We start from the raw sequence: 24,575 nt of genomic DNA, 5'->3' as shown, positions 1-24,575 counted from the left end.
TTCATTGGAAGGACTAATGTTGAAGCTGAAACTCCAATACTTTGGCCACCTGATGTGAAGAGCTGACTCATTTGAAAAGACCCTGATGCTGGGAGGAGAAGGGGATGACAGAAGGTGAGAAGGTTGGATGGCATCACTGACTCGATGGACATGAGTCTGGGTAAACTCTGGGAGTTGGTGATAGACAGGGAGGCCTGGTGAACTGCGGTTCATGGGGTCGCAAAGAGTCAGACACAACTGAGCGACTGAACTGAACTGATGCATGTGCAGCTGCTGCTGCTAAGTTGCTTCAGTCGTGTGCGACCCCATATACGGCAGCCCACCAGGTTCCCCCATCCCTGGGATTCTCCAGGCAAGAACACTGGAGTGGGTTGCCATTTCGTTCTCCAATGCATGAAAGTGCAAGTGAACTCACTCAGTGGTGTCCGACTCACAGGGACCCCATGGACTGCAGCCCAGCAGGCTCCTCCGGCCATGGGATTTTCCAGGCAAGAGTACTGGAGTGGGTTGCCGTTGCCTTCTCCAGATGCATGTGAGGGAAGGGAATTTCCGTACCTTCCTGTCAATTTTGTTGTAAACTTACAACTACTTTAAAAAAAAAAAAATTCCCCCCCCCTACCAAAATTAACTAAGGGTAGACTTTTTCGCAAAATTTTGTTTCACCTTTATACATTTTTACATATTAAATGAGCTTTCCTCTTGGCTCAGTAGTAAAGAATCTGCCTGCCAATGCAAGAGACGGGCCTCGGATCCCTGGGTTGGGAAGATGCCCTGGAGAAGAAAATGGCAGTCCACTCCAATATTCTTGCCTGGAGAATCCCATTAACAGAGGAGACTGGAGGACTGAAATCTGACCTAACAAAATGAAAAATAATCTAATGAAATATTGCTGAACTCCAGTGGTTATTAAGTGTAAATACAATTAATGAATACAAAGAAACTTCTAGCACATTGTATTTTATAATTATAATAGTAATAAAATAAAGATTTTTTAAAAAACCTTGAATGATTGAACTTTTATTAACTGTACCAGTTTATAGTGCTTGCATTTTATTCTAATGGTTTTACCTTACAAAAGAAGTGTGAAACAGTGCACTAATCGTGCACGAAAGAAGGGCAACGAGAATTTGAGCCCTGTACCAAGGAATGGATGCTTCCCCGAATGCCCCGGGTGGCACTCACAGACAAAACAGCTGGCTCAGGAATCCCTCTAGCTAGTATACGACCCACCCCAAGCAAGCCCGGAAGCCGCTACCTCCCTCCTGGCAGAGAAGTCAAAATGGCGCCCGCGAGCTCTGGGGGCGTGGCCTCGAGCTGGACTCCTCCAATAGAAACGAGAGGGGGTAAAGCACTTTCCCAGCAAGCCTCCTAGCTTAGGGCAAGGCTTTCTGGAGTATGCATCGTTCCATTGGTCGAAAATGGAATAAGGGCGTGGGAGACACCAATCGCAGAGAGTGCTGATAGGACCGTCGCCGTAGCAACGCGCGGAGCTACCTGGGAGAAGCCTTGCAGACTGACCCACGGCCTCAGCCGCCCGGGTGAGGCTGTGACCTCCCGGGGATAGGGGCCGGTTGGCTGAGAACTCCAGTTAATCCGCACGTGAGTGCTCAGAGCAGACCAGCCGACGGGTCTTCCCTTCGTTGTTCTGCGTCTAGCCTCCTCACCCGGGACTACATTCAGTGCACTAACGAAGCTGTCCCTGCTTCCACTCTACAGCTTCCAAGGGCCAGATGATGGAGGAGCGTGTCAACCTGATGCACATGATGAAACTCAGCATCAAGGTCTTGCTCCAGTCTGCCCTGAGCCTGGGCCGCAGCCTGGATGCAGATCATGCCCCCCTGCAGCAGTTCTTTGTAGTGCTGGAGCATTGCCTCAAACATGGGCTGAGAGGTGAGCCGCGGCCGTGGGGCGGGGTGGGGCGGGGGGCTTCCAGGGCGTGAAAATTCAGGCTGACTTCGCTCAGCATCTTCAATGCCAAACATTCTTCTGGGTGCTGGGGTAACAGCTGTGCACAAAACAAACAAGATCCCTGCCCACAAGACATGACGTTATAGAGCAGCGCTGTCCAGTAGAAATGCCATGCAAGCCACATGTGTGATTTCTGATATCCTAGTAGCCACGTTTTTAAAAAGCAGAAACACATGGAGTTTTAGTAATTTATTTTATTGAACCCAGTATAGCCAAAATAGTATCATTTTGACGTATATAGTCAGTATAAACCTTATTAGTGAGATATTTTACATTCTTTTTAAGGTGAGGCTTAAAGATCCACTGTATTTTACACTTAAAGCACATCTCAATTGCACTGGCTACATTTCAGTACCACTTGTGGCTAGTGACTACCTTGGACAGCACAGTTCTAGAGCGGAGATAAGACAACAAATTCAGAAGCAAAACAGTTGCAAAATGCTACTAATTCAGGGATGCAAGATTGGTTAAAAGATAGAGGGAATCAAGGGAAAATCTTTCCAGTTAGGGTAAAAGGGGAACGTCTTTCTGGGGAGTGAAATGTGAGCTGAGAGCTAAAGGAGAGCAGGCGTCAACTGTGCAAAGGTTTGGGGCAAGAGCCTTTCTAGAAAAACAAAACAGGTGCAGAGGTCTTGAGTGGGACCAACCTTGGTTTCAGGAAGACACCAGGTAAGTGAGGCATGCCAACAGGAGGAGAGGAGGTCAGGGTAGTTGAGATGGGCTGGATAACATCGGCCTTTAAAGGTCAAGTTAGGAGTTGGATTTTATTTCCTGAGTATTTGGAGGATTTTCAGCCATGGAAAAATAAGATCTACATTTTTAAAAAAAACTTTCACCCATGTGGAGAACAGATTAGAAAGGTGGGGTGGTAACAATATTAGGAGCAAGGAAACCCATTAGGAGGTTATTGCAGCAATTCAGATGAGGGATGGTGGTGATGATTTGACAAAGTCCATCAAGAATTGACTTTGGCATCAGGTAAGAGGGAGAAAGGGCAAGGATTTCATAGATGATTATTTGAGCACTTGTTTTATTTTGTGGGCAATAAATACTTGAGGGAGCATAATGGGTATGACAGAGAAACCCTGTCATCAGAAGCAGGGAGAGCTCATTTGGTATTTGGCTTCTCCCAGTCCCCAAGACTGAATCAGAAGGAATAAGCAGTGCAGCTCCATAGCTTTCATTTGGCTTTTGGGAGAGAGACTGAGGGCCCCTGAAAACGTTTTGCAAACTGTTCTTATGAATAATACTTTTGTTTTCCCTTTTAGTTAAGAAGAGTTTTATTGGCCAAAATAAATCTTTCTTTGGTCCTTTGGAGCTGGTGGAGAAACTTTGTCCAGAAGCATCAGATATAGCCACTAGTGTCAGAAATCTACCAGAATTAAAGTGAGTGAGAAGTAGTTACATCAATTTGATGTTTTAAAAAAAAAAAAAAAAAAAAACTCCCTTCTATTTATCCATTTCTCAATTCCTTGCTAATAAAGCATCTTCTAATTTAGAACAAACTATAGCACAAGCCACACTTTACTTAGACTTTAGTCTCAGCTCTGCTGCTCAATTTCCACATAAACTTGAGCAAAATTTGCCCCATTCTGAGCCTCAGTTTCCTTTTCTTTAAAATGAGGACCATAATTCCTGCTTGTCATACAAGGTTCTGTAATGAAAAGGTATTGTCACTGCAAGAGCAGTTACAGGAGGAGAAGGAGATCCTGGGGTACATACCAGAGCCCCTTGCAGAGTCTTCCACAAGGAACCTAACTATCCAGACTCTCTTTGACCTTCTCCTGCAGAGCCAGCCTATTCCATTTTAGGGTAATTACATTAGCCACCACCACTGACTAAGGCCCTGCCAAGTGCCAGGCATTGTGCTAAGGACAATGCCTTAGCACTTCATTATTTCATTTCATCATCCACAAATCCCTAGGAGCTAAGCTGTTGGTGTTCTTATCTGCAAGTGCAGAAACTGAGACTCAGAGTGGTTAAGTAACTTGCCCAAGGTCCCTCGGCAACTGAGTGGTGGAACCAGGAAGAGAACACAGATCTCCTGGCCTCTGAAACGCTCTGCATCTTGCTAAACTCATTTGCTGCTGAACCCCATGCGTTCATAGGATTTAAGCCTTCTGTCTCTGACCTGGGTTCAGCCCTGTGGGCCTGTGCCACCTAAGGCTTTCGCCTATAGCAGGTGACAAACTTTCATATATTTATTTGGTGACACCACCCCACCCCACCACCCCCACCAGCCGTGATCTTCCTGGGCTTCCCTGGTGGCTCAGATAGTAAAGAACCTGCCTGCGATGCAGGACGTGTGGGTTCGATCCCTGGGTGGGAAGATCCCCTGGAGAAGGAAATGGATACCGACTCAGTATTCTTGCCTGGAAAATTGGATGGGCAAAAGACCGTGGTCCATGGGGTCGCAGAGTTGGACATGACTGAGCAACTGACCCTTTTGCTTTTCACTTTCACGAGCCTCCCACATCTGCCTTGTTTCTTCAGTTGTTCTGTGCATGGTCCTGTTGTCCATCCCTTCCAGCCAGCTCACTCCCTCTAGAGACCCTGTCCTTGGGTGGTCTGATTGGGTGGAGCAGGGGTCTGCCTTCTCCTGCACTCACACTTCTATTTCCACTTAGGCACAGGGGCATTTCCGAAGTCTTGTTATGCTAACAAAGAGCTTCTTGTCAGCTGAACTCACTGCTTCTGTTCCCTTATTAACCCTGTGGATGCTGAACAAGCAACTAGTTGAAGTATCAAAATCCTCCCTGTGTCTGCCAAAAAGGAAATACAGAGTGACTCCCTCTTCTTGATGCCTCTGGAGTAGTAGCCTTTTGGGGAGCCATGTGAGAAGACTGCTGGCTTTGCTCCATAAACAGCTGCAGTGTTTTTACCATTTCATTAAACAGGAGCACAAGTTCTAAAATTTCTACAGGATTTTAGAAGTTATGATTAGTATTTTTTGGAGAGTAGAGACTGTTTGCTCTGAGGTAGTTTGAAACTTGCAGGACAGACTTTGAGTCCTGAGAGTCATCTCTCTGGAGTTTAATTTCCTTGTCTAATTGAGATAAAAATGTCTTTTACAGTGTGGCCCAGTACCTAGAATTTTACATTGTTTTCATATCATGGTTCACTATTAAACATACTGTTACACAACAAATACGATTTCACGTATTGGCATGTAAACCCAGACAACAGACAAGGTTCTCTACTTTTTTGGAAATTAAAAACAGTCTTTTTTCTTATTACATAATTTTTAATTAGGAAATAAGAACAAGTAAAAAAGATGCTTCTGTTAGCTTACTGCTCAGAAAAAACAAAGCTACAATTAATATCTTGGTCATTATCCTTGTAGAGTCAGACAGACGAATAAAGAAGCTTCTACTGTGATTCACCTTTGCCTCCCCCGGTGGCATCACTGTTGCAGTCCTCATGGACTAACCACCGAAGCCACCAGCGCATCTACCTTTTGCCCCAGTAACTCTACTTCTAGGGGTTTTATCTCATAGACCTAACACGTGAAAATGACACATGTACAGAGATGTCTGTTGCAGCATCATTTGTAACAGCAGCAGATTAGAAATGGCCTAGATTAAAAACTGGAGAAGGTGATGGCACCCCACTCCAGTACTCTTGCCTGGAAAATCCCATGGATGGAGGAGCCTGGTGGGCTGCAGTCCATGGGGTCGCCAAGAGTTGGACACGACTGAGCGACTTCACTTTGACTTTTCACTTCCATGCATTGGAGAGGGAAATGGCAACCCACTCCAGTATTCTTGCCTGGAGAATCCCAGGGACAGGGGAGCCTGGTGGGCTGCCATCTATGGGGTCGCAAAGAGTCGGACACGACTGAAGCAACTTAGCAGCAGATTAAAAGCTAGGTAAATAAATCATGGCACAGTCCAGTAGTGAAACACCTTAAAGCTATGAAAACATGAACAGGAAATTTCCTGTGTACAGAAAGAATTTCAAAATAACAGATATTCAGTAAAACGAGCAAGTTGCAAAATGGTATATGTAGCATACTAATATTTTTGTAAGAAGGGAAGGAGAATAAGAACATTTATTTCCAATGCAGAAAAATGCTTGGGATGTGAACCTTAACTAGGAGCAGCATATTAATGAACAGAGAAGGAGAACTGGGGAAAAAACAAGTATTAAGCTGTACATACTGTAGCTTTTTTCCCATTTAATAGTAGACTTTAAGCCTTTTTCCATATTAAATATTCATCCACAACTTTGTTTTTGAAGTGAGCACACAGCATTCTGTTGTTTAGCCCCTCCCACTTTGGGCTTTGTGCTGCTAAGTCACTTCAGTCGTGTCCAACTCTGTGCGACCCCATAGACGGCAGCCCACCAGGCTCCCCTGTCCCTGGGATTCTCCAGGCAAGAACACTGGAGTGGGTTGCCATTTCCTTCTCCCATGCATGAAAATGAAAAGTGAAAGGGAAGTCGCTCAGTCGTGTCCGACTGTTTGTGACCCCGTGGACTGCAGCCTTCCAGGCTCCCCTGTCCATGGGATTTTCCAGGCAACAGTACTGGAGTTGTGGTTGTCTTCAAATCCTCATTGTCCAAACTGCAGTGCTGACCACCCCCAACACACATCTTTGTGCACATCCTCAATTACTTCCTTACCTTGCTAGATGCAGAACTTTGATAACCGGCTGGCATTAAATTGCCTGCTGGAAGAATTGTGCCAGTTTGTACTCCCACCAAGCAGGACGTGTAGATGTGCATTTTTCCTATTTCTTTTCTTCTTTTACTCTAACTTCACATCATTTATTGAAAGGTGGGGGGAATCCAAAGCCTTTTATATTAAGTTGGGTGCCTTCTAGCCCTTTGAGGCAGGTATTGATTACAGCAGTACCTCTAATACTCTCTTGGACATTACAAATGCAGTTACTCTGCTTAGAACAGTAACTTTTTTTTCCTTAAATAGTGCTAGGTCTATATTTGGGAGGCTTTTTCTTTCTTTTAAAACAGATCTTTTCAAAATTGCACCTTTGAGACTGGTTGCACAACATGTGCCTAACAGAGCTAACAGTACACTTAAAAATGGATGAGGTGGTAAACTTCATATTATGTGTATTTTACTGTGTCAGAAATAAACTTGATGTAGTAAATTTCAAGCTAATGCCTTAGAAATCTTGTGAGTTCAGTACTTTAATAACTGTATTCTATATTCATCTTTTGAAAGAATGTTTATCCATGATACAATCTAACCTGATATTTCCTGGCTTCCTGTGAAATGTATGAATACATGCAGAGTTTTATCTAAATGTATTTGTTCCAGAAATCAGATATTTCTGGCTTAAATATTTTTCTGGTTTTGTTGTGGTTTTTTTTTTTGAGGGGGAGGAGGGAAATATATGCCTATGATAGAGACTTCAAACAGTCCCGAAAAAAATGCAGTGAGCCATTTCTTCAGCCTTCCCAGAGTGTTCCCGCAACCCCCAGGGCAGCTTTGCATTCACAAGCGTGCGTGCGTGTGTGTGTGTGTGTGTGTGTGTGTGTGAATATATTTCTCCCTGGCTAAGTTGGCTTTTTTCCCTTTGTTTTTGTTGTTGTAATGCTTTAATAGTCTGATCCTCTGTTTGAATTACAGGACAGCTGTGGGAAGGGGCAGAGCTTGGCTTTATCTTGCACTCATGCAGAAGAAACTAGCAGATTATCTGAAAGTGCTTGTAGACAATAAAAATCTCTTGAGGTATTTCATCACCTATCTTTGCTTAGTTTTTGCTTCGTAATTAGAACATAGTTTTGTACATCATTAGGAATTAAAATAAGAATGTATTGACTTGGCCAAATGGTTCATTCATGTTTCTCTGTAAGATGTTAACGCAAAAACCTGAACAAGCCTGTACAGTTTTTATTCAGATTATTATGAAGTGTAACTATTCTGTGGCTTACTTTTAAAATAGCAGAATTTTATTTTTTGAGCACCGATGTCTGAAAGTCTTTATTAATGAAGATTCATATTTTCATTTTGAAGATAATTCTTCAAAAATACCTAAGATCAGGTAACTGACAGCATACTCCATTAAGTTTCAACAAAATAGTATTTGATTGGGTGATAATAGGGGGGAAATGACTTGAGCTAGATTCAGTGGGCAATTTTAAATTATAAGACCCTGCTTTTTATAAGAGAACATACCTAGATTACCTATTTTAGGATTCCATATTCAAATTGTAAACTTTTATATCTCTTGGCATCAGTAAAGACAAACTATCTCTGTAATTTATGACTGGGTTCATTTTTTATATTTATAACTGTATAGACGAAAGAAATCATTATAAGAGGAATTTTCTCTATGATATGAGAATATTTGAGGAAAAAATCTTTATAGAGCTAATGCTCTTATCTAACTGAAATAAAAATATCTTTTACAGTATGGCCTATCATCCAAAATTTTCGATTGTTTTCAAGTCATGGCTTATTACTGAACAAATGTTTTCATGATAAATACTGATTTCAAATAATTTACATACCTTGTACTCTTCTCTGACCGTTATACTGAATAACTTTGAGGTACGGATTTTGTTCTAAACAACTAGTTCTGGGACTGCCCTCACGGTCCAGTGGTGAAGACTTCGCACTTCCACTATAGAGGGCACAGCTTCCGTCCCTGGTCTGGGAACCAAGATCCCACATGGCTCACTGCCAAAAATAAAATGATAATAAATAAATAAATAAACAACTAATTCTGAGGATAACAAGTTCTTACGCACTCACACACACGCTGGTGTATTAGCTAATCACTGATGACCAGAGCGGTGACGGATGGAGCCTCACTACACGTGGCCCGGGGGACTGGGAGGGAAGGAAGTCAAAGCAGGCAGTGTTCCCCGGGACACAGGGGAGAGGGAAGAGTGTTGTTCTGGGTCAGGGGGGTGGGGATCGCAGGATTGCACTTCATGTTGACATGAACGTGAGTGTAGCAGTAGTTCATGTAGGAAGACGAAGGAAGCAGCCAGGTGGAAAGAGGGACAGAGTGGCGTTTAGGAACACAGGGGCCTAATGAGAAGAGCTGGGCTCCAGGGTCCAACCAGAGAAGTTAACCTTAGACCAGAGGTGGGAGGGGTCCGTTCTAAGCCCCAGGAAGAGAGAAGAGGCCAGAGAAGAGATCACAGAACTTAAAGTGAGAGAGGGAATAAAAGGCAGAAGGGAATGCACACAAGGCAGCCTCTGGTTCCTGGTGAAACTCTCAGCCAGGCCACGAGCTAAGAGGTGAAAAGTCAGGAGGTCCAGTAGAAGGGTGGTGAAGGTGTTCTGTCGTATCCATCTCTTTCAGTGAGTTCTATGAGCCTGAGGCATTAATGATGGAGGAAGAAGGGACAGTGATTGTTGGTCTGCTGGTGGGACTCAATGTGCTTGATGCCAACCTCTGCTTAAAAGGAGAAGACTTGGATTCTCAGGTAAGATGGGAATTTTGACTCGAGATCAAATGTCTTATTTGGGCCAGGGATTTTACATTGGATCTGCAGACGTGTGCAGGAAGGGGCAGATGGCAGGGGGTATCTGGCAAAGGGCTGTGCAGGGTGCTGTGCTGGACCAAAGCTGGAACAGCTGGCAAAAGTCCTGGGGAAGAGCGAAAAATAGCTCGGGCAAAGGCACAGAGGCACACACACAGAGCATGGCATGTCTGGGAACGGGAAATGGTTCTCCATGGCTAGGACACGGTCTGCCCAGTGAGTGACATGGAGGTGGAGGCCGGCCCAGGTTTTACATCGCAAGTGCCATGTTAGAGGCTTCAGCTTTTGTCCCTGGAACTTTGGGAACCATGGGAGGTTTTTAGGCAGTACACTGAAATGGTCAGGTCTGAGACTGAGAAAGTTGAAGCTAGCAACCATGCGGGTCATGAGTTAGAAGCAGCCAAGAATGGGGAATGCAGAAACATGAAGCAGATAAGTCAGGAAATCAGGGGCAGACAAGTCTGCATGAGAAGTGGGAGAACAGACTCAGGAGAGATTTGGAAAGTCAGATGGTAAAGCGGAGCAGGAACTTTCAGGCCGTGAGGTGCAGAGTGCCCCTTGCTGGAGACAGCCTTCTTGTGATGGGCTTTTCCTCCTGCACAGAAGCCAGTAGCCAGGGCTGAGGCCTAAGCTCCAGGTGCTGGAGACTAAATCCAGACAGTCTGCCCCGCCCTAACCTCCACCCCACTTCAGGGCATCAGGAACTGTGGCTGGGCTGCCGCCCCCCCTTCTTCCCACTACATGTTTGGACATGAATCTAAAGCTTCCCCAATCCCTCCATGACCAGATCAGCTGCTTTTTTTCCCCCAGTAGTTTTCTTGTTCTGGCCTGTTGAATATTTTTCAAAAAATATAAACAAGTTTTTTTTAAAAGAAACAAAGTATCACATATTGTCCCATTACACAGAAACAGCTGATTCAGTGCTACATTTTGGGATATATCCTTCCAGCACATGAATAAAAGGTGTGAGTGTGTGTGTGTGTGTCTTTGTATCTCACAGACCGATGTTTGGAGCTTTCTTTTTTCATTAAACCAAAATGTGATTATTCCAAGAACACCATTTTGCAATTTCTTTATTTAACAATGTGTTCCACATAGCTCTTGATGTCAAGAGATACATCCATTTTATGAATATACCATAATTAATTTAACCAATACTTTTTTTTAATTGAAAGATAATTCCTTTACAGTGTTGTGTTGTTTTCTGCCATACAACAACACAAATCAGTCATAATTTTATATATATATATACATATAATTGTATATATAATATATATATCCCCTCCTTCTTGATTCTCCCTCCCTAACCAGTACTTATTAATGTAAGTCATTTTCATGTTGTAATGACAGTGTTATAAATATCCTTATACTTGTTTTTAAGCCTTGTCCTTTTGTTTTCTTAGGATAAGTTTTGAGATTGCTGTGTCAGACTGCACAAGTTCTGCATGAGTGTTGTGAAAGCATGAGAGCGTTCTTGGTCTTTTTCAATCAGACAGAAAAAACTCTTCATCTCAAATTTGTGTTTTTGAAAACTAGGATGATGGAGTTGTTTTGGGTTTTTTTTTTTCATGTTTTATTTAAATATCATACAAGGTTTATTCATTTTGTATTACAAACATTAAACAAGCCATTGGTGGTTCACCTGTTCATATCCTTTGCCCATTTTTTTGAATATTCCATCTTTTTCCACTTCTTTATTATAGATAAGGATATTTACCATTTGTCAGAATATTTGTTATAAAAATTTTTTTCTGCTCTCTCGGGGTTTTTTTTCTCTATAGACCTTTTTTTTTCCCCGTGCAGTCATATTTAACGGACTTTTCCTCTATACCTTCTAAACTATTGTGCCTAGAAGGTCCTTCCACATCTAAAAATTAACTTAATTTTTAAATCACATGTATATATTTTACATGTAAATAATCTGCCTGTCATTCTTTTTGACATAGTATGAAGTGGAAATCCAGATTTCTTACATAAGTACAGCAGTGAACCAGTGTTTCCAGTATCATGTATCAAATATTATTATTTTGCCTACTAATTTGAAATTCCACCTTTATCATGTGTTAAAATATCCATTATACTCAGGGGGCTTATTTGTAGACTCTATTTAGTCTCTGGATCTTTTTATTTCTATGCTAGTAACATAGTCTTTTAACTACCAAAGCCGTATAGTGTGTTTTATGCTCTGGCAGTTCACCTCCTACCTACTTTGTTATGCAACATTTTCAGATTTAGTTGAGGCTGTCCCGTTTTCCATTCTGCCCGATGACCTTGAACATCATTTATTTTGTCAGATTCCAAAATGAAAATTTGTCTGGGATTTTTATTAAATAATAGATGTGATTGAGCCCCTGGCTTATTCTTATCGTCAACATAATGCCTCCTGCATGTCACTAGGAAGCATGAGTATTCGCTGCTGCTGTCTGAGAGATCCTCTTTCTCGTGTTTAGAAAGTGCTGTTCTCTTCTAACTTTGCATTTTTATTTAAAAATGAATATTGAATGCTATCCAGCATGTGTGCCCCCGTCCCAAACCCTATGACAAAAACCACCTCAATATTGTAAAGGAATTAGCTGCCAAGATGTCATATCCATTTTTAGCCCATAATTATAATTGAAATAATTCTTGGGCTTCCTATTGTGATATTATTATTCCTGCATTCTTAAAATAAATCTTACTTAGTCATCGTACATATACTTTTAGTGTACTCCTAGACTTAATGTCTGTGGTTTATTTGGGATTTTTGTGTTTCTACTTATAAGAGACACTTGTCTGAATCTTCCCTTCCTATACTGTCTTTGTAACTTTTCAGTGTCAGGATTGTATAACCTCATAAAATAAGCTGGATAATATTCTTTTCATTCTTATTTTCTACAAAAGTTTGTTATAGCAAGAATTATTTTTCTTTAAATGTTTGTTAAAACTTGCTGGTATAACTGTTTCAGCTCTTTATAATCTGCATACTCTGACCACTTCTATTTTTTGCATAGCTTTGGTCAGTTCATTGGTTTTCTAAGCAGCAGCAGCAGCAGCCAGCCTTATAAAAACCTTTAGTCATTTATATTTTTCCAGAAACCATTTATTTCATTCAGATCTCCGCTGTTAGTTGCATGAGAGTATTTTCTTGCAGCTTTTTAAAATCTCACATTTCCAAATTGTAATATTGTACACATGACAGAGTTCGTCTACTGTGTTGAGCTCGAAACCCAGATCTTGCTCTTTACTCATCACTTCTGCTTCGGGAGGAGGACTTTATCTGTCTTCTAGTCCATTAATTTCTACTTTGGGTATTCTTTCTCATTCTTTCTATTGTTTCCTTTTTTCTAGGCAAATGTATATATATTTTTTTACTCTTTTTCTATTATAGAAGAAGTACATGCTTGTTGAAAAAAATTAAGCAATTACAAAAGCATGTAAAGTGAAAAGTGAAATTCAAGCTTCCCTTTTCTCCTCCCCCTTCAGTCCCGCTTTTGTCCCCACAGGTAATGTGAAAACTTGAGGGACTTTTTCTATGCATTTATGTGTACATAGGTTTTTGTTTCTGACTAAATCTTTTCTGGCTTTCTATTGCAGTGTAACAAATTAACAGTCACATTAAAAATACCAATCACTCATAGTTGATGGTTAGCTGATTTCAGCAAGTTGATTCTGAAGCACACCTGTGATTATAGGCAGTTGGTGGCTAGGACTGGAGTGGCTGAAGGCATGTGCTGTCACTGCCCTCTGAGTTGAGAAGGTCAGTGGGTGGGCGCTGGAGCAGCAGGGGTTTCCTGGGCATCTCTGTCTGCATCTGGTCTCTCCACATGGTCTCCAGAGTGGTGCCTCAAGGTAGCCAGACTTTTCCCATAGAAGCTCAGAACTTCAGAGGCATGTGCCCAAGGGAAAGAGCCAGGACGAAGTGTGTACTGCCTTTGTTAACCTAGCTGAAAAGTCACAGCCTCCTTCCTGCTGCTTTCTGCTCATTTGGACAGGTAGTAAGGCCACCCAGGTTCAAGGGTTGGGAATGGAGATTGGTGGGAGGCGCAACAGAGAAGTTGCAAAAGACGTCACATACAGCTTTGGCTTTTAACATGAGTGGGGTTGCTATACTATATATATATAAGTGGGGTTAATGCTGTACATAGTATTCTTTGACTTAAAGTTTTATCCTGGAGCTTTCTTCATTTCATTACATTTTCATTCCCTGTGTTCTTTGTTATGGTTGCAGAGGGTTCTGCAGTGTGGCTATAATGTGATTGATTTAAATATTTCTGTATTGATGGACCCAATTATCCTGTATTTCAAAGGAATGGCTTCACTTTCACCAGAGTCAGTGGTGGCAGGCTAGGGCTCTCATTCACTCTCTCTCAAGTGCTTTATTTCTGAACAAAGCACCTAACTTTGAGATGTTGAGGGATCTTGGACCTCCCTAGTTCCCTATAGCAGAGAATTTTCCCTGAAATACTGACTGGACCTTTTCATCCCAACTTGGGGAAAGAAGGAGTCAGAGTTATCAGTTGAGGTCACCACTTTAAAGATCCAGGTCTCTCTCTCTTTTTTTTTTTTTTTTAATCACTTTGTACCCAAAGAACTTTGTTGATCTTTGTCAACAATTTGTTGAATAAAGACAGAAAAACTAATCATTATTAAGTGGTAAAACTTGAGAATATTCCCTCGAATCTGATTTTTAGTAAGTTTTTCTTCTAGAAGATTGTTTTTCTTTCGGTTTGTTTGCTTGATTGCTACTTTAAGCTCATCCGTCTAACTGACTGTTTAGGAAGGAGATAGGCATATAAACACCATGAATTTTAAAGATAGTAAGGTTTGTGGAAAGTGGGGAAATTATCTTTCATTTAAACTGGTGCATTTTCTTTCAATCAGGTTGGAGTGATCGATTTTTCTCTCTACATTAAAGATGTGCAGGATCTAGATGGCGGCAAAGAGTAAGTTCTGCATTGTATGCTGCTCTTATGATTTTAATGAAATTCTAGCAAAGAATGCGACTTTTTAAAAAACTGAGATGTAATTGACATATAACATTATATTATTTTCACATGTACAATATAATGATCTGATATTTATATATATTGTAAAGTGATCACCACAGTACATCTAGTGTAAATCCATGACCTTAACATAGTTAGTTACAAAAGAACATTTTTCTTGTGACAAGAGCTTTTAGGATCTACTGTCTTAGCAACTTTCAAATATGCAGTTTTACTGTTAACTATAGTTATTAGTTATACTTGATTATATATATTAACTATATATATAAAATGCTCTTAACTATAGTCATCATGCTGCACGTTGCGTCACTAAGCCTCCTTTGTTTTATAACTGGAAGTTTGTGTCTTATGACCCCCTTCACCTTCTCCCCCACTCCCCAACCTCTGGTAACCACCACCAGTCCCCGTATCTGTGAGCTTGGTTCTGTCTTTGTTTGTTTTAGATTCTACATATAAGTAAGAGCATAAGGTATTTGTCTTTCATTGTTTTACTTATCTCACTTAGCATAATGTCCTCAAATCCACTCATGCTGTCAGAAATGGTAGGATTTTTTTTTTATGGATGAATAATATTTTGTTATATAAATATACTACATTTTCTTCATTCATCTATTGATGGACACTTAGGTTGTTGCTATAAAGGAGTGAAGTGAAAGTCGCTCAGTTGTGTCCGACTCCTTGCAACCCCAAGGAAAATACAGTCCGTGGAATTCTCCAGGCAAGAATACTGGAGTGGGTAGCCTATCCCTTCTCCAGTGGATCTTCCCAACCCGGGAATCAAACCAGGGTCTTCTGCACTGCAGGCAGATTCTTTACCAACTGAGCTATCAGGAAGGTTGTTGCTATATCTTGGCTATTGTAAGTAATGCTGCCGTGAATATGGGGGTGCATATATGTATTCATGTTAGTTTTCCCTTTATTTGGGTAAATACCCAGAAGTGGAATTGCTGAATCATTTAGTAGTTTTATTTTTCATTTTTTGAGAAACTGCCATACTGTTTTCCATAGTGGCTGTACTCGTTTACATTCCCACCAACACTGCACAAGGGTTCCCTTTTCTCTGTTTCCTGGCCGACACTTCTTATTTCTTGTCTTTTCAGTGATAACCATTCTAACAGGTATGAGGTGTTACCGTCTTGCAGTTTTGTTTTGCATTTCCTGATGATTAGTGTTGTTGAGCATCTTTTCCTGTAACTGCTGACAAAGAATGCTACTTTTGTTTTTGCACTGTTTGAGATTTTAGTTTTTATTTAGCTGTTTTTAATTACAATGGTAATATGTTCCTGTTCCTGTAGTTTAAGGAATTAGGCTCTCAGGAAGAATAGAGAGTACAAGGGCGACTTCCCCATCCACACTATCCCCCGGTCTCCCACCTCAGTCCCACTCTCGCCTCCTTCGTCAGAGGAAGCCACTCATGCATGACTCCTTCCAAGTCCTTTTTTTTAATGCCTTTCAGATGTATATTGTTGGTAGTGTAATTTGCTTTATGGATTGTTGGGATGTAAATGGAAAAGCACTGTGACACATTTAGGTTGCCTCTAGACTTACTCTGACCCCAGTGTGTCTTGGATGTCTTTTCATGCCACATGTAACTCTACTTCATCCTTGTTAACAAGAGCATTAAAAGAAGTCACTCTGAAAAAAGAGACGGAAAAGAAAAAAAAGCAAACAATGTGTATAACATGCTAAAATTTATGTTGTAATAAAGAAGACATAACACTTGTATTTATATGTTGTACTTCCATATTCATGGATCACTTCTAGAGAGGCACATGGACTGAACACAGATGTGGGAGGGAGTTTCACTGTAAACCCTTGGGCTGTGTTTGAATATTCTGCCAGAAACATCCATTACTTGTCCTTCACACTTCTTCGTATTGAGGACTCTTCTGGTCTCAGTGTCCTGGCAGTGTACCTTACCAAGGAAGGCATGCTTTATGCCCCCAGAGTACTAAGGTTTGCTCACTTGGAATTAAAAATATATTCTTAATGTCGAAAAGAACTGGAAATGAGCTGATTGTCCACCTTTAAGGGAATGCAGTCAGCCTTTCATACCTGCAGATGTTGAACCCACAGATGTAGAGGGTCAGCAGTGCTACGCCATGTGTATGAGAGACTTGAGCAGTTGCAGATTTTGGTATCCACAGTGGTTTTGGAACCCGTCCCTTGTGGACACTTAGGGACATCTGTAATTGAATGAATTGTGGAATATCCAAAATGTTCCACGCTGTGGTATATTATACAGACATGAGAAAAAGCAAATTTTACCTAGTGAATAGTAGGTTTAGAGGGGTTTCCACAGGTATTATTGAGTGAGAAAAGTATAATACTGAGAAGTATATATATTCCATTTTTTAAACCCTCCAAATCTCTTTTATATTTTAATTGTATATACTATATATAAAAATATAGATATTATGATTATATGCACAGAGGCTACTCAACAAGCTGTCAGTATGTGTCACCTGGGAAAGCTATGGGAGGGCAGAAAGGTTAAAAAAAAATAATAATAAACTATACTGACCAATAAATCCAGCACCTGTGGCGTGAGTGTGGGTTGAATAATCTCATTTACGTACATATGTATGTAAAGACATTGGTGGGGGGAGGCTAACTTTAAAATGTTAAAGTCTTTTTTATATATATAAATACATATAAAGTTTTTTGTTGTTGTTTTGTCTGTCACACTGCGTGGATTTGGGGATCTTAGTTCCCTAACCAGGAACTGAACCCACCCCCTTGGCACTGAAAGCACAGAGCCCTCACCACTGGACCACCACCCCATTCCCAATGTCTTTTTTTTTTTTTTCAAACCCAGACTAATCAGCTTTGTGTTGTGAAGAGTCTTGTGATCTTCTTTTATGAGCCAGCTTCTTTTCCTTCAGTATACCAAGGGCTGCTTCATCTCCTGCCTCGGGAGCCATTTGCGTATGGATTTTGGTGTTTCCACCTCGCACCCTGGTGGCATTCTCAAATGCTAGGGATGCGGTGGGAGGAGTATCTGTAGGGAGGATCCTTTCCAAGCAGCGTTGCCAGAGTGTTCCATGTCCTCCCAGCCAGTCGTGCTGGTTCACTCAGGACTATGTAGACGTTGCTACACTCTGACTGTCTCTTGGTTTCCCAGTGGCACTAATGACACTGGTACTCCTACAAGGTAATTGGAAGGTTGGGGGCAATTACAGAGTATTAACCCTGAGTAAAAGCAATTCCTTGGGACTTCCCTGGTGTCCCAGTGGTAAAAAATAATCCATCTTATAATGCAGGGGACACAGGTTCAATCCTTGGTCAGAGAACTAAGATCCTACATGTCAGGAAGCAACTAAGCCCATGCACCACAACTGGAGAGTCCATATGCCGTATCAAAAAGACCAAACACAGCCAAATAAGTAAATGCATTTTTTTAAACTATTCATTGCAAAAAAAATAATTTCTCTATTTTTATGCCCTTTTTTAAAGGCATGAAAGAATCACAGACGTCCTTGATCAAAAAAATTATGTGGAAGAACTTAACCGGCACTTAAGGTAGGACTCCCTTCTTTTTCCAGTGTTCGTTCTCAGTGCCCAATAATTGCCTCATGGGACCTTTTTTGAGTTGCCATATATTTATAACTTTTTTCCTAATCAGGAAGAAAGATTGTCATTCAGTGCTCATGTGTACAGGTTATAGAAGTATGATTTCTTGATAAAGAGCTTTGGGGAATCCTTTGGTCCCTTGTTCTGTGTAGTCACGCAGCTTAGAGAGTAATGAATGAAACCTGACTCTCCACCCCTCAGCCTACAGCAGCTTAGTTGGAGATCACTGCCTAGAAACCACTGCTGCCGCTGGGAATCAGCACACATCCCTCCCGTGTGCTGAGCAGGAAAAGGAGTTGAAAACCACTGGGTTAGACCTTTGAAAGCAATTCAGAAGAGATTTAATAGCAAGTGTTTTTTTTTTTTGAAAGCGGGTATCTTTATCTTGAGTTTTCTTTTTAATTGGAAAGCTGCTCCTGTGTGTCGTGAAACACTGGTTGTTGCAAGTGTGGATGGGGAGTGGATGGAGATTCTCAGCGTAACATTTTTGGGAGATACAATTCTCTCCCTGAACCCTCAACCCCTTTAGGAAATTTACTCTGCACATTAACAGTGCCCTATGGGAGCAGCCTCTGTGGCCCCCAAAGCCAATGAAACAGGCAAAGGATCTGGCATGTTCTTTAGAACATACATAAGGAAGCACATTTCTGAGCTCTCTGAGGTATGATGCTGACTATTGTTTTGAGAGAGAGATTCTTAATTCATTCCTAGTTTATTGAGAACTTAAGAAATAGATGTTGAATATTATCAAATGCCTTTTAGCATTCATTAAGTTAATCTTGACTTTTATCCCTTAATCTATTGACATGATACAATTTTACTAATTTATTTTTTCCACAGGGATAAACTACTTAATCATAGCTTTAATGATTTAATCATTCTCTTAAGGCATAATCTAATGTAATTGTTCCATAGTTTTCCTTCTGGCATGGTCTCAAAGCAGCCTCACAAAATGAATCAGAAAGCTTTGCCTTATTTCTGTGCCTGGGAACACCTTCTAGTTCGTGAAATCCTTGAAAATTTGAAGCACCTGTAGAGAGGCAATACTTTGCCAGCTTTTCAGTCTTTCCTTGGTTGTTAGTTCATCTAGCTTTTCTCCTCTTGTTCAGTTCAGTTCAGTCACTCAGTCATGTCTGACTCTCTGCGACCCCATGAACCGCAGCACACCAACTCCCAGAGTCCACCCAGACCCATGTCCATTGAGTCGGTGATACCATCCAACCATCTCATCCTCTGTTGTCCCCTTCTCCTCCTGCCCTCAATCTTTCCCAGCATCAGGGTCTTTTCAAATGAGTCAGCTCTTCGCATCAGGTGGCCAAAGTTTTGGAGTTTCAGCTTCAACATCAGTCCTACCAATGAACACCCAGGACTGATCTCCTTTAGAATGGACTGGTTGGATCTCCTTGCAGTCCAAAGGACTCTCAAGAGTCTTCTCCAACACCACAGTTCAAAAGCATCAATTCTTCGGTGCTCAGCTTTCTTTATAGTCCAACTCTCACATCCATACATGGCCACTGGAAAAGTCATAGCCTTGACTAGACAGACCTTTGTTGGCAAAGTAATGTCTCTGCTTTTGAATATGGTATCTAGGTTGGTCATAACTTTCCTTCCAAGGAGTAAGCGTCTTTTAATTTCATGGCTGCAGTCACCATCTGCAGTGATTTTGGAGCTCAGAAAAATAAAGTTTTCCACTGTTTCCCCATCTATTTGCCATGAAGTGATGGGACCAGATTCCATGATCTTAGTTTTCTGAATGTTGAGCTTTAAGCCAACTTTTTCACTCTCCTCTTTCACTTTCATCAAGAGGCTCTTTAGTTTTTCTTCATTTTCTGCCATAAGGGTGGTATCATCTGCATTTCTGAGGTTATTGATATTTCTCCCTGCAATCTTGATTCCAGCTTGTGCTTCATCCAGCCCAGCATTTATCATGATGTACTCTGCATATAAGTTAAATAAGCAGGGTGGCAATATACAGCCTTAACATACTCCTTTTCCTATTTGGAACCAGTCTGTTGTTCCATGTCCAGTTCTAACTGTTGCTTCTTGACCTGCATACAGGTTTCTCAAGAGGCAGATCAGGTGATCTGGTATTCCCATCTCTTTCAGAATTTTCCACAGTTTATTGTGATCCACACAGTCAAAGGCTTTGGCATAGTCAATAAAGCAGAAATAGATGTTTTTCTGGAACTCTCTTGCTTTTTCAATGATCCATGGGATGTTGGCAGTTTGAGCTCTGGTTCCTCTGCCTTTTCTAAAACCAGCTTGAACATCTGGAAGTTCATGGTTCACGTACTGCTGAAGCCTGGCTTGGAGAATTTTGAGCATTACTTCACTAGCATGTGAGATGAGTGCAATTGTGCGGTCGTTTGAGCATTCTTTGGCATTGCCTTTCTTTGGGATTGGAATGAAAACTGACCTTTTCCAGTCCTGTGGCCACTGCTGAGTTTTCCAAATTTGCTGGCATATTGAGTGCAGCACTTTCACAGCATCATCTTTTAGCATTTGAAATAGCTCAACTGGAATTCCATCACATCCACTAGCTTTGTTCTTAGTGATGCTTCCTAAGGCCCACTTGACTTCACATTCCAGGATGTCTGGCTCTAGGTGAGTGATCACACCATTGTGATTATCTGGGTCGGGAAGATCTTTTTTGTATAGTTCTTCTGTGTATTCTTGCCACCTCTTAATATTTTCTGCTTGTGTTAGGTAAATACCATTTCTGTCCTTTATTGAGCCCATCTTTGCATGAAATGTTCCCTTGGTATCTCTAATTTTCTGAAGAGATCTCTAGTCTTTCCCATGCTATTGTTTTCCTCTATTTCTTTACATTGATCACTGAGGAAGGCTTTCTTATCTCTCCTTGCTATTCTTTGGAACTCTGCATTTAGATGTGTATATCTTTCCTTTTCTCCTTTGCCTTTAGTTTCTCTTCTTTTCTCAGCTATTTGTAAGGCCTCTTCAGACAGACATTTTGCTTTTTTGCGTTTCTTTTCCATGGGGATGGTCTTGATTCCTGTCTCCTGTACAGTGTTACGAACCTCCGTCCATAGTTCATCAGGCACTCTATCAGATCTAGTCCCTTAAATCTATTTCTCACTTCCACTGTATAGTCATAAGGGATTTGATTTAGGTCATACCTGAATGGTCTAGTGGTTTTCTCCACTTTCTTCAATTTCAGTCTGAATTTGGCAATAAGAAGTTCATGATCTGAGCCACAGTCAGCTCCCGGTCTTGTTTTTGCTGACTGTATAGAGCTTCTCCATCTTTGGCTGCAAAGAATAGAATCAATCTGATTTTGGTGTCAACCATCTGGTGATGTCCATGTGTAGAGTCTTCTCTTGTGTTGTTGGAAGAGGGTGTTTGCTATGACCAGTGCATTCTCTTGGCAGAACTCTATTAGCCTTTGCCCTGCTTCATTCTGTACTCCAAGGCCAAATTTGCCTGTTACTCCAGGTGTTTCTTGACTTCCTACTTTTGCATTCCAGTCCCCTGTAATGACAAGGACATCTTTTTTGGGTGTTAGTTCTAGGTCTTGTAGGTCATCATAGAACCGTTCAGCTTCTTCAGCGTTACTGGTCAGGACATATACTTGGATTACCGTGATATTGAATGGTTTGCCTTGGAAATGAACAGAGATCATTCTGTCGTTTTTGAGATTGCATCCGAATACTGCATTTCAGACTCTTTTGTTGACCATGATGGCTACTCCATTTCTTCTGAGGTATTCCTGCCCACAATAGTAAATATAATGGTCATCTGAGTTAAATTCACCCATTCCAGTCCATTTTAGTTTGCTGATTCCTAGAATGTCGACGTTCACTCTTGCTATCTCGTTTGACCACTTCCAGTTTGCTTTGATTCATGGACCTGACATTCCAGGTTCCTATGCAATATTGCTCTTTACAGCATCAGACCTTGCTTCTATCACCGGTCACATCCACAGCTGGGTATTGTTTTTGCTTTGGCTCCATCCCTTCATTCTTTCTGGAGTTATTTCTCCACTGATCTCCAGTAGTATACTGGGCACCTACTGACCTGGGGAGTTCCTCTTTCAGTATCCTATCATTTTGCCTTTTCATACTGTTCATGGGGTTCTCAAGGGAAGAATACTGAAGTGGTTTGCCATTCCCTTCTCCAGTGAGGATAGTCTCCTCTTGAGGATATATCTTTTTTGGCAATTTATGTTTTTTAAGATTTGTCCTAAGATTTATGTTTGGAAATTTATGTTTCCTAAGAAAAAAATAGCAATTTGTTAGTACTTTGTGAGTTATATAGTCAGTACAGAATTGAAAATGCCATACTCTTTAAACTTGTAATTCCTTCCATATCTTTTGTTTTGTTGCCGTTTTCATTTTGTGTCAATTTGTATTTTTATCTTTCTCCCACCCAATTCCTGAACCTTGGTTCACTAGCCTTGAAAGATTTGGCTCTTGGTACCCACCCCCTCAATCGCAAAAAACATCAGTTTTTGGTAGTAGGATCTGTTGCCTAAAAGTGCAGATTCTAGATCCAGACTTCCTGGGTTCATAGGGGTATGAACTTAGTGAGTTTTTCAATGTAAAGTTACAGTTTCCTCATCTGTAATACAGATTAACAATAAAATTTGCCTCACAGAATTGTGGGGAGGATTACATAAGTTGATGCATTTAAAATGCTTAGACCAAAAGAGAGCCTGGTACATTGTCCAAAAAGAAAATTACTACTATTATTGTTGTAGCTATTGTTGTTTATGAAGTCTACACTAGCTTTTTGTGTATTTTTCAGTATGAAGGTAGAGCATGTTACTTAAAGAGTATGTGAAAAATGGGACAAAGTATAAAAAAGATTTAAAAATCAACTTTGATCCTAGTGCCCAAAAGTACCAATATCTTGTTATGAATGTTACTTTAGATGTATGATTGCCAGGGCATTTTGGCTCCCATCTATTGTGTTGGGAGAAACTCTTGTTTTCTTTCCAGTTGGCTAAAAAACAAATGGGTAGCATATTTGGGGAAGAAAACATTGAAAACTTTTCAATTAATATACATATATATTTAGAATCCTCATCTATGAGTTAATTGGAAACCCTTTGACTCCATTTCATACAGGAAATCTGAAACTCTCTATTCTCATTGTTTACAAATTGGGAAGACAGCCTTCATAGGTTCACATTTACTTAATATTTTCTGTTTTACAGCTGCACAGTTGGGGATCTTCAAACCAAGATAGATGGCTTGGAGAAGACTAATTCAAAGCTTCAAGAAGAGGTTTGTAACTTCCTGAAATGCTTAAGCCAGAATGACCCCAGGCTAAGAGAAATGGTATGGTTGGTATATCTGACCAGAGCTGCTCACTGGCAGGAATGGGAAGTGCTAACCTTGGGTGGAGCTGCAGACAGGACGGGCACTCTCAGAATTTCACATCCTCAGAATGTCTGTGTTCTGCGCTGGCCAGGGCTCCCGTGAGCCAGTGCAGCTGATCGCGAGCCAGCTCTCGGGGACTTCGGTTTCATCGCGCCACAGTGGCTCAGAGGAGACAAGTGCAGGTCCTCTTGTGAACATGCTGTTCTCTTCCTCTTTTACCACCCGTCCTGTGATGTTTGTGTCTCCCTGCTGTCGGAAGGCGCAGGCTCTGCCACGGGGTGGAAGTACCCTTACCCGCCCCTTTGGTGTTTTGGCCTTGCTGGCGCGTGGAGCCAGTCTCCCCACAGTGTGGTCTTTCTCTGCTTTCTCACTAGGAAGAGAGAGAATGAAAGGCCAGGAAGAAGGAGGGCTGAGGCCGAGGAAGAGGCTTGCTGCCCGCACCCGGCCGTCCGCTTGGTGGACACAGCTCGTCTCCTACTAGCAGGAGCGGGGTGCGTGCCCACAGGTAGCGGTCCCTGGCTGCCCGGCCCCCCCAGCTCTCACTGGGAAGGAGAGGCCGCGAGAGCGGCCAGAGGACAGCCGCCCGTGGCTTGGGGCAGGTCACGGCCGGGAGGAGTCGCAGAGCACGCCTGTTAGTAAGGACTCCAGTAGAAGGCTCACTGCAGACTTCCTATACTCTTCTCAGGGCCATGACCGGAACAGCTTTCAGGAGAGGAGCTCAGATATGTGAGAGGAGGCAGAAATTGAAAGATGAGCATCACAGGAGAGACTTCATTGCATTTAGAACTGAAGCACTCAAATTCCTCTGGGGATGGAGTGGGCCTTTGGGTCTCTCTTTCCTCACCTCCAAATTGGGTGATAAGTCATACCTTACAATAGTGTTGTATAGATTAAATTAGGTTAATACCATATAAACGTGCCTTGCCTGATACTTGGCATGTAGAGGCGCTCAAAGAGACCTTAGTTGCTTTTAGAACAAGCAGATTCACTCTTTGTTCTCCCAGATGAGGCGGCATGCTTTGTTTTTTGTTGTTGTTGTTGTTTTAGGGTTTTTTAAATCATTTTTATTGAAGTATAGTTGGTTTATAATGTTATGTTAGTTTCAGGTATACAGCGAAGTGAATTAGTTATATAAATACATACATCCACGCTTTAGATTCTTTTCCCATATAGACCATTGCGTAGTATTGAGTAGAGTTCCCTGTGCTCTACAGTAGGTCCTGATTAGTTAACTATTTTATATAGC

General features: G+C 41.5%; 1 protein-coding gene across 3 annotated transcripts in view; it reads left to right on the top strand.

The window, feature by feature from the left end:
* RUFY1 (RUN and FYVE domain containing 1) overlaps nucleotides 1–24,575 on the top strand; it is a 68,415-nt gene that overhangs the window by 11,896 nt on the left and 31,944 nt on the right. The window contains exons 1-8 of one of the 3 annotated variants that reach the window (XM_010830688.1): nucleotides 1,383–1,538; nucleotides 1,717–1,890; nucleotides 3,237–3,354; nucleotides 7,562–7,663; nucleotides 9,249–9,372; nucleotides 14,290–14,351; nucleotides 17,871–17,936; nucleotides 23,164–23,233. In XM_010830688.1, the coding sequence (XP_010828990.1) occupies nucleotides 1,731–1,890; nucleotides 3,237–3,354; nucleotides 7,562–7,663; nucleotides 9,249–9,372; nucleotides 14,290–14,351; nucleotides 17,871–17,936; nucleotides 23,164–23,233 (702 nt within the window). In that variant the 5' untranslated portion in view covers nucleotides 1,383–1,538; nucleotides 1,717–1,730. Of the gene's footprint in view, nucleotides 1–1,382; nucleotides 1,600–1,716; nucleotides 1,891–3,236; nucleotides 3,355–7,561; nucleotides 7,664–9,248; nucleotides 9,373–14,289; nucleotides 14,352–17,870; nucleotides 17,937–23,163; nucleotides 23,234–24,575 lie in introns of those variants that run through there. The other 2 variants (XM_010830687.1, XM_010830686.1) reach the window with 2 other exon arrangements.

Source organism: Bison bison, unplaced genomic scaffold, assembly GCF_000754665.1.
Source record: "Bison bison bison isolate TAMUID 2011002044 unplaced genomic scaffold, Bison_UMD1.0 scf7180017864519, whole genome shotgun sequence".
Lineage (NCBI taxonomy): Eukaryota > Metazoa > Chordata > Mammalia > Artiodactyla > Bovidae > Bison > Bison bison.
This window is presented reverse-complemented; position numbering and strand designations above follow the sequence as displayed.